The sequence below is a fragment of the Erigeron canadensis genome, chromosome 7, assembly GCF_010389155.1.
Source record: "Erigeron canadensis isolate Cc75 chromosome 7, C_canadensis_v1, whole genome shotgun sequence".
Taxonomy (NCBI): domain Eukaryota; kingdom Viridiplantae; phylum Streptophyta; class Magnoliopsida; order Asterales; family Asteraceae; genus Erigeron; species Erigeron canadensis.
In genome coordinates, this window is record NC_057767.1 from 33,589,991 (window position 1) to 33,601,243 (window position 11,253).

General features: G+C 33.9%; 1 protein-coding gene across 1 annotated transcript; it reads left to right on the forward strand.

Moving 5' to 3' along the window:
- Nucleotides 1-528: 528 nt before the first annotated feature.
- On the forward strand, nucleotides 529-2,520 carry LOC122608384 (cytochrome P450 93A3-like). The gene is made up of 2 exons (XM_043781484.1): nucleotides 529-1,440; nucleotides 1,774-2,520. Exons 1-2 carry the CDS (start codon nucleotides 547-549, stop codon nucleotides 2,404-2,406), a joined length of 1,527 nt encoding a protein of 508 aa, XP_043637419.1. The 5' UTR covers nucleotides 529-546; the 3' UTR covers nucleotides 2,407-2,520.
- Nucleotides 2,521-11,253: the final 8,733 nt, after the last annotated feature.

An 11,253-nucleotide genomic window follows, 5' to 3' on the forward strand; every position in this document is an offset into this window, starting at 1 on the left:
AGAAATTAAACATATATTATGAGATTGTAAACCTCTACCAACTATGTCATATATTGATGGAGTATAAAGAACATGGTATGTAGATAGGTAATCTTTATATCACAACTAGTGTTTATGACGTGAGATTACAAGAATCAGAAACAAAAAAACAGAATTGCAAAAGATTTAGAATACCGTAAATATAAGAAGTTAAGAACCGAAAGTTCTTCACTGGGAAAACCAAAATTAATGTCTAAAACTAGAAATATTCTCATTTTGTTCAACCTCGTAAGTTTTTATTTTTCCTTGATAATCATTTTACATTTTCTAATTAAAAAAATCGTTCATATGCTATTTCATTTTTACACCAACCAATTCCCGCAATCGATAATAGTAATAGCCCAATGAGAGTAATGATAAAACATATTATAAAAAAAAATCAAAGATGACGGAGTATTAAATTTTATGGAATAGTATTCAGTTGACTATACAAGGTTTGATTTGTATAAATTTTCTAGCATGGTATTACCTGTTTTTGCACATCATTTTTGAAACCTTCACTTAATAATGGCTGACTTAAAAGCCTATTTTCCATTCTTCTTTACATGCCTCATATCCATCATTTTGGTCCGGGCGTTTTTCAAATCTATTTGTGCTAAATCTCACCGTTTGCCGACCCCATTTTCCCTTCCTATTATTGGACATCTCCACCTTCTATCATCGATCCCACATCAAACTTTTCACAAGCTTTCATATCGATATGGGCCCATATTTCAACTCTTTCTGGGCTCTAAACCTGGTATTGTTGTTTGTTCACCAGAAATGGCAAAAGAATTCCTTAAAACACATGAACATGTGTATCTAGATAGAGCCCGAAGCTCAACCGCAGATTACATAACTTATGGATCGAAAGATTTGGTGGTTGCTCCTTATGAACCGCACTGGAAGTTCATGAAAAAAATAGTTATGTCAAATCTTTTAAATGGAAAAACACTTGACATGCTTAGTTCAGTTAGGCACCAAGAGATATATGGTTTTATAAAATCAATATCACAAAGGGCTCGAGTTGGCGAGGCCATGAATCTTGGCAAGGAGTTGATGAAGCTGTCTAACAACGTGATATCAAGAATGCTGATGGGTATAAAATTTGCAAATGATAAGGAGGATGTTGCAGACGATTTAATAAACTTGGTTACTGAAATGTTTCAGGCATCTGCTTTCTTTAACCTTTCCGATTACATATGGTTGTTTAAGAATCTAGACTTGCAGGGATTAGGGAAAAAGGCAAAGAAGCTTCGAGCAAGATTTGATGTAATGATTGAGAGGATCATAAAAGAGCACGAGGAGGCAAGAAAGCGTGGTGGAGAAATGAATGACTTGCTTCACATTTTACTTGATATACAACAAGATGAGAGCATGGAGATAAAGTTGAGCAGAGAAAACATCAAAGCCTTCATCCTGGTAACTTTAACTAGTATGATTTCATTTTCAAACTCATTATCTAACTATTTTGTCTTGTAATTACAATCCGTTAATTTAAGCGTTTGGATAGAGGCAAAATTAATTCTCCTAATCTGATTACTTATTTATCAAGCAAATAATTTTGGTATTTTTGATAATGACTTGGAGAGTGGATTACTCTAACTAATTATTGATTTAGTGTGAGATTATTGAACTATCCAAGTATGTAACACGCTGTCTTTTTTGTTTGTTTTTGTTTAACCTAAATATACAATTATATAATCACCTTCAAAAGGCTTACCCTTCGCAAAACTATGCTCTTTTTCGCTTTAGGACCTCTTTCTTGCCGCAACGGATACTTCAGCGAGTACCATGGAATGGGGTTTATCACAACTAATCAATCACCCAAATATCATGAAAAAGGTACTTGAAGAAATCCATCAAGTTGTTGTTGAAAACCGACTATTGCATGAATCAGACATACCAAATCTTCCATACCTCCAAGCAGTTGTGAAGGAAACGTTACGTCTCCATCCCGCCGTCCCGGTTTTAGCAAGACAATCAACAGAAGATTTCATGGTGGCGGGTTACCATATTCCAGAAAAGACTCAAATTTTTATCAATGTGTGGGCGCTAGGTAGAGACCCAAACCATTGGGAAAGCCCACATGAGTTCCGTCCTGAAAGATTCCTAGAAAAAGAAAACGAGTTAGATGTAAGAGGGCAACACTTTCACATGTTACCATTTGGTAGTGGGAGGAGGATGTGTCCTGGGATATCACTAGCACAGTTTATGGTACACACAACACTTGGTGCAATGATTCAGTGCTTTGACTGGAAGGCCGGGATAGATGGAAATCTACCAAGTGTTGATATGGAAGAAGGATTTGGGCTAACGCTTACTAGAGCTAACCATTTGGTATGTGTACCAGTGGCTCGTCTTCATCCTATCCCATTTTCATTGTAACATCTCAGACATGTATCCCAACTTTCTATCGACTCCGTCTCATGTTAGAATGAAAATAAGAGGAAGTTTATCCGTTTCATGTCGTAAATATTATCTGATTTTGCGGTCTATACAAGCACATAAAAAAGAATTGCATTTTTATACTTTCGCAGTTTAGATTTGTTCATAGTAGCCATCGAAGTTAATTTGTTACATACAGAGATTCCGATTGACAAAGATGAAACCTTTCAAGGTTTATGTTCTTTGATCTATCACACAGAATGACGTTAATGAACAAAACTGAATATACTAGCATTGCCAGATTCTTACCATTATATTCTTGGAGATATGTAGCATATCGACCCACTTACTTTTGACACCGAAAGTCTCTCGTAAGACAGAATTAACCCAATCTTAGATTTATATTTACAATCAACAAAAACCAATAAGCAGTCATAACCCTTGATGAAACTGTGCAAAAACCATATGGGTACCCTCCACCCTTATGGGCCAGCTCTTATTTATGGCATATCAAATTTATTCGGCTATAGCTTTTGCCTTTTGTTGACTTTTGACTTAAACTAGGAAATTATTTTTTCATTGAAGTCATCATGTTTATCTCACTTTCTTTGGTTAATGAAAAAGACCGAATCTAATGGCATTGTCTAATTCTTACAATTAGTCTAGATTTCAACCCCACTACTCATTGACACCAAAATCCTTTTGCAAGACAGAAATATGACCAACACCGGAACAAAATTAGCCCAATCTATATATTTAGGCCCAAAGGCAGTTGATTTCGTGCTCTCCCCAAGTTGGCAAAAACAGTCCGTCAAGTTTCGAATAGTAATTTCTAAGAGATTTTCACCGCAACACTTTAACGGAAATAAAGAATTTCAAAGAGACCACATGGGGTGAAGGACCTACACGTGTGTTTTTGAAATTCTTTGCAAAAAATAACAGTCCGTCAAGTTTTTTTAGTCCAACAGTATGAGTTTTTGTTTTATAACTAGCTCACACTCAGAAATTAAGCCCAACTTATAAAGACCTACTTGGTATCGATGCTCTAGTAGTCTGGTTGCCTTTCGCCTTTTGGACGTAGGCTGACTCTATTAGAAACTGACCCTTGTGTCCGAGGCTCTTTTAGACTCGAACTCATGAAACTATTTATACAAAGACGTTTTAAGTTATCAGTATACCTCTCTATAAGTGTTGGTGCTATTTAGCATGCCTTTATATGATGAAGTTGAGCTCAAACAAATGGTTGAGTCAGCGTGACTCCCGTAGCTCCCGACACTGCCATAATGGCCATATCATTAGGGATTCGACTCGTGACTTCCTTGGTGTAGAAGACGACCCTTAAAATTGGTTCAGCTCATCCAGAGTCAATGCCCCTATAATTGATCTCTCTTCGATGATCTTGAGTCAGCTCTATCACATGAAATCCAAAACACAAATCACGTACTCATTTATCCAAAATAAGCTCTATCAAACTACACAACAAATCAAATATAAACTAAAGGGGTGTGGAAAATGCAAAAGAAGGAATGAAAATGCACAATTGGGATATGGCATGCAATCAATTGTGTGCAAGTCCTCCATCACATGAAAAACAAAATTTCTTAATGAAATAAAAAACAAATACATCACCATATATATCCAAACCAAGCGTTTATGAAATTACACAATAAATCAAAATAAAAATATATAATAAAGTTCAACTAGGGTTCAAGTTTTAGGAGGAGGCCGGTTTTCAAGTACTGTGAAGTCATAAGTTTAATTTTAGTCCTTCTAGTTAGTTTAAAATAGGACCAGAATAGTGGTCGTTACCAAAAAATTGAAAGCCCAAAAAAAAAAAAAAAATCTATATGAAAGTAACAACCCATTTGACCCGAATAATCATTTTAGCTTAGTTTAACTATAAATTCACTTGAACCCAAAACAAAGCATTAACATTCAACCCGTTTGACCCAAACCAACTGATTTTACCGACCAACTTGCCAACCAATGTATTAATAAGGTGGCTCAGGTTGACAAGAGTCGGGTCCATATTGAAAATATAAGTTTTAAAGTTCATAAACAAAAAAAGCAATAAAAGTTACACAAATTCATAAAAAAATATTTTATGAAAAAATTGAAATTCAAAATTTAGCAAAACCGGTTACCAGTCTGTTAAACTCGAAAAAATCCGATAACATGAGTCGGTTCAGATCATATAAAAAAATAGGAACAAATGGGACCTAAAAAGGAGGAGACCCCTTCAGAACCTGGTCGAACTGGTTTTTAAAACACTTATTTAAGTTACTTTCAATTTAGAAAAATATTTTTTAAATGCAAATTATGCTTTGCGGCAGACCTCTTGAAAAGTAATTCCATTCAGTTTCGGTTTCGGAAAACTTTCCATCGGACCAACTCTACTTTTAAAGTAAAGTTATTTTGAAAATGAAAATTCCTTATCTCCGTTATTTATGAATTTTGGTAACACTAAAATTTGAGCCTAACTGAAAAATTACATTTAGAATGTACAAATTTTACATTTAAAATTACATTTTGAAAAATCTCCTATCTCCATCCTACAAAAGTTACATTTAAAATTTCCAAACTTTACATTTACCGATATAAAAGCATCAGATTAATCGTTGAATAAATGGAAAGATTGTAAAATATTTTTTTGTCGTCTGTGGTATCCTGCAGTTATAATGTTGTTATACTAAATTGATGTTCTAAAAATAGGCTTATTAAAAGAGTCATGATCTGCTCAAGAAAGTTAATTATGGGGACCCATAAAAGGAATACAAAATTACTGTTATATCCCTTGTCAAAAACTAAAATTTACAACACCATCGCTCGACAACCCTTTTTCACTTTTGGTTTTAATCTTTCGACGCCGTGATCATTGATTATTTTATTGAAAAATTTTATTTAAGTATTTAGCAATGGTAAGTAACAAGCCACTGCTGGAATAATTATGATTCGTATTGTAAATATAATAAAAATATGATAATAACAATAATATCTGATCTAGTGGGCCTTGTAAGAGCAATAATGTTTGTCATTGATGTCGAGTTCCTAAAACGAGATGATTGTATTTAGATGAGATTGAGAATTTAGGAGAGAAACACAAACAAGAATTAGATGGAAGATTAGGGTTAAAAAAATGGTTGGAAATGGCTCTCTATTTATAGAGAGATCATTTACAACTTTAGCCCTCTGGTGTTTAGTATGTGCAATATAAGTCCCCGTATTTTCAATCATCTAATGGAAAACCCTATAATATGTCTTTAAGAGTAAATACGCCCATCGTATAGTTACTAGACATAGGGATTTTAGTTATCATCAATTATCATATCACAAATGATAAACGATCAGTGACGGTCACATTAACGTGGTTCCAACATTCTCCCACTTGACTAAGCGATCATTTATCTATGAGTATTCAATAAGTCCGGCCGGGATAATACTCATTTTGTTTTAAACTGAAATCATAGTCAATAAGTACAGTCGTAGAGAAGAACATCAACTCAGGACCCCCACTAGTCAAACTATGACTCAAATTTAGAACTAATAAGCAATGATCAATTGACTAAGACAAATTTTGTTATATAATGTCTATACACCATTATGAGCTCGAAGTGTAACTAATAGATAAACAAAATTTGAATAAGGAGGAAAATTTTTATTAAGATAATAATGACCAATAAGTACAACATGCTATTATAATAGGTCCTTTAATAAGCCTTATCTTCGACACGTGTCCTACGAAGATTTTAGAAGGAAGACCTTTGGTCATTGGATCCATTAGCATATTATGTGTACTTATGTACTCAATACAAAGAACATTTTCCTCAATCTGTTCATATACAACAGATACTTTGTATCGAGATACATCTCAGCGCCAGTTGAACTGCAACTGTTCAAGCAAGTTACGGTAGCTGAGTTATCACAGTAAAGCTTCAATGGTCTAGTAATAAAGTTGACGTCTTTGAGTCCACTAACCAGATTCTTTAAGAACATCCAGTGACATGGTATTATAGATGACAATGTATTCAACCATCATGATGGACATTGTAGTCAGTTTCAGTTTATGACTCCGTCAAGAGTTAGGTCTGCCAGCTAATCATAAAAGTAGATTTCTTATCGGAATCAGAGCATCCTACTACTTCTAAGTTGTCACATCTTCTATAATTTAATGTGTAGTCTTTGGTCCTTTGCAGATATCGTAGAATCTTTTAGCCGCTTTCCAATATGCTAATCCGGGATTAGATAGTTAACTCCCTAGCATACCGGCAATTTAAGCGATATCTGAACGAGTACAGACCTGAGCGTACATAATGCTCACAGCTACATATAAGTAAGTTATCATCCTCATTTGCTCATTATTAATCTCAATAATTGGACTTCGGTAACAATTACATACGTCTCCTCTTACTAATAGATCTATAGTAGGTGTGTAGTGTTGCATATTATGGCGTTCTAATACGTGTTCAACATAAGTCTTTTGAGAAAGAAAGAGAACACCATTACGCCTGTCTCAGTGTATTTCGATACCTTTGACATAAGAGGCATCACCGAGATCTTTTATATTGACATTATGTGAAAGTAAACGCCTCGACTCACGCAACATATCCAAGTTGTTACTTGCAAGTATAATATCATCCACGTGCAAAACAAGGATTGTAAGTTTACTCCCACTGATCTTGAGATAGGTGCAATGATCCACTTGATTCTTTAGGAAGTCTTGTCCTCTTATGACTTCATTAAACTTAAGGTACCATTTTATTGATGTTTGTTTTAACCCGTATATGGACTTATTGAAATTGCATACCATGTGCTTTTTACCTTTTGGAATGAATCCATCAGATTGCCGCATGTATACATCTTATTGCAAGTTTCCATTCAGGAAAGTTGTATTGACATCCATCTGATGTAACTCTAAATCATAATGAGCTACGAATGTCATGACGATCCTTAAGGAATCTTTATGACATACAAGAGAAAAGGTCTCTTGATAATCGATTCCTTCCTTTTCAGTAAAGCCCATCGCAACCAGTTTGGCCTTATAGCGTTTAACGTTTTCATTCGGGTCTAATTTGGTTTTGAAGATCCATTTACAACCAACAGGTTTGGATTCTTCAGTAAATTCAACCAAGTCCCAAACGTCATTATGCTATATGGAATTGAGCTTTCAAATTATGGCTTCATTCCACTAAGTGGCCTGTTTGTTTTAATGGCTTCTTGATAAGGAATAGGATCAATAAGCTTTACAATGTCCTCAACTTCAGTTAAATAAGTTATGAAATCATCAAAAGTTATGGCCTTTATATGACCTAGATGATCTCTTGAGTTGATTATTAGGTTCAGTAAAGAAGATGCTTTAACATTAGTAATAAGATGCTTTATCAATAGTAGTATCTTGATTAGGAAGATTTTGATTAGGAGAAGGTGGATCAGTGATATTAAGAGCAGCGTTGAGTACAAGAGGAGTTATCGGGAGAGTAATAATAACCGACGATTGGTTCTCCCCACTTCTTGTACTTCTAGCAAATCTTAAGTTATGATTTGTCGTGCTCCCACTGATCTTTTAGTTCTCAACAAACGTGGCATAATGCATGTCAATAATGCTAGTAGTGTAGGAAAGACAATATAACTAATAACCGATAAAGAAACAAGTAAGGGATGTAAGATCCAGTTTCTTTAAGTTAAGGTTATAGAGTTATGCTTTGGCAGAACAGCCTCAAACGTTCATATATTTTAGACTCAGTTTCTTACCTGTCGAAGAGTCTTAAGGACAGATTCTAATGGAACTCTTATTGAGTATATGAATGGCTATGTGTAAGGCCTCAGTCTAAAAGAAAGTAGGTAAGTGAGTGTTGACAAACATACTTTTCACCATGTCCATTAAGGTTCTATTTCTCCTTTTAGCAACATAAAATTTTGAGGAGAACCAAATATGGTGTATTGGTTACTTATGTTTTGTTCCTTTCAAAAAAATTATGGAAAGAACTGGCAACTCAACCAATATCAATATGTCAACCATAATACTCACCTCCTTTATCTGATCTCACAACTTTTATTTTATGATTAATTTGGTTTAAAACCAAAGATTTAAGATCAATAAAAGTCTCTAAGGGATCAGATCAGATATAGGTGCACATAACGTGAATAACCGTTAATGAACGTAATAAATGATGCATGTCTTGAGATGGATGCGGGATAGGGGCCACTAACATCAGAGTGAATTATTTCCAACAAGTTGGAACTTCTAATGGCTCCTTTCTTAATCCCTTAAGCCATTGAATACATGTTTCAAAATCACTAAAGTCAAGATAATGTAATATTCCATCCTTATGAGTCGTATCATGCAAACTCGTGAGATGTTGCCAAAATGTTTATGCCATATTATGGAGGAATTCCCTAATTATTTAGGTGATTTTGTCTTTGTTTTAGTTATGTCATCAATATTAGGAGACGACAAAGACTGTGAGAAATTATGATCTAGTTCTAACTTATACAACAATCCATTCAAGAAACTACGACCAAAGAATTCATTATTATGAGTAATGGCAATCTCGTCGTAACCATGAATTATTACATAACTTTCAAGGTCTTAGACTAGAGAAATATATACAAGGTTCCAAGAAATTCTCGGTACACATAAGGTATCCACTAGTCTAATATACTTTTAAGTATTTATATGTAAATCATAAGTCTCCATGGTTTCGACATATAATAGATCAACCCTTCCGACTCTAAGTTTTCTTTGGTCATTTGATAGCTTCTGAATTGTATGGAATCCTTATGTTGAGTTAATCACATGAACCATAGAACTAGAATCAATCACACATGTATTAATAGATACATCAAACATAAAAGAATCAAATATTTCATAAAGTAATTTACCTTTCTTAGATAGCAACACCTTGAATTTAGGGCAATCTGAGCACAATCAAAATTTGCAGTTAGGATTGCTCGTCAAGGACTTAAAGCTAGAGGCAATAGCACCATGATTAGCCCTTTTGAACTGTACTTAAAGTCTTATTATTATTGTCATTATCCTTTCTCTTAATGGAATTAGCAGTGGTAGTAAGGTGAACAACTTTAGGTTGGCCCAACTTAAGGCGACCATTTTCTTGCACACACATTGCTATTTTAGTTTATTCATTGACCATTTATCCTTCATAGCATTATATCTAATTTTGAAGGTGTCGGAATTAGAAAGCAATGAGATCAACATAAAATGCATAAGAAAACTGTCAGTGACTTCCATTTTAGGACTCTTAAACTTATGAGTCATGTCAGTCATTATGTGTTCACAAATACTGCTATTTTCATTGTTTTTTAAGCTAGCATACGCTTTATACATTCCCTCAAATACTATGATTGATGAAGTTCTTAACCATCATTAGTGACAAGTGATTCGCCCTATCCCACTTCTTAAAATTCGCTTTTTGAGCTGCGGAAAAGTTAGCAGTATCAACAGTGGGTTCATTATGGTGAATGACATAGTCAAGGTCCAGCATCTCCAAAGTTAGAAGTAACTAATCTTTTCATGAAGCAAAGTTTGCAGTAATAAGTGGCTCAATGCCTAAGTTAGGTACTACAGTGGAAATAAGGAGGATAAAAATTTAGGATACAAGTAATAGAAGATTATTAAAGTAATGCCTAAAACTAAAGACAATAAGATTATAGGGACATAATTAGCTATCTAAGGCAGACTAAGCAATATCTATAAAAGTAATGGAACTAAGGTAATGCCTAAAATTAACTAAGGGCTAATAATAATGTTCCTCATAATTAGATATCTAAGGCTTATTAAGTAATGTCTCTAAAAGTAATAGAACTAACGTAATGCCTAAAATAAGTAGGCCTAATAGTAATGTTCCTTTAAGTAATGAGACTATGACCATTATTATAGTAATAAAGCTAGTGATAGGTAAGCCTATTGTAAACATCAAAACAATAACCTAAAGTAAGGCTCTACTTAGATGTTACATCACCTTTGGGCAGAAGTAACTAATATCTAAGTTAATATGAGCATTATGGTCATGCAACACAATGCTTATCTTTTGACCTTTGGGCACAAAATTAAGAATCGTGTATTTTATGCATGCAAATAGTCCTTTTGGCATACAAAGCATATTAAATCACCTTTGGGCAGAATTAATATACTTAGTGTTCATTATGCAAAAGGAAAAAAGAGCGCAACATAAGAATCACATTTGACATTTGGGCACAAATGATGAGACCATGTATATTAGTGCGAAGCCCGTAAGTTATGGGGTCCGGGGTAACACCCTTGAAAGCGGTGTCCAAGGGGTGGCAGCCCGTGGCGACTAAATCAAATTTCATTATTGATTTATTTATTTATTTATTTTAATTTCTCTTTATGTGTTATGGCAAAAATGTAAGAGAAAGAAAATAACTATTTTCGAAATTTGAGTGACAAAATTTTGCCATAAAACTTTTAGGTGATATTGTATTCGACAATTAAGGAGAACTCAACAAGTAATGATTGATTTTGATAAGTTAAAGTCAAACTAGACAAGATTAGGTCTAACTTAACTTTGAAATATTAAGATTGAACTCGATAAGATATTAGGTCGAATTCGACAATAGTTTAGGTCGAACTCAACTTAGAAAAATTAGGTTAAACTTGATAGATAGGTTGACCTCTAAAATATTTAGGTCGAACTCAACCTTTAGGTTAAAATCGACATATCATAAAGGAAAAATGTCATAGTTTATTTGACATTTATATATATAATATTCACATAAGTGGTCAAGTAATTTAGTTCAACATGTTTTACATAATGACATTACATGTAATGAAGTAATGTCAAATTTAATAAAGACTAAATCAAATTAAAC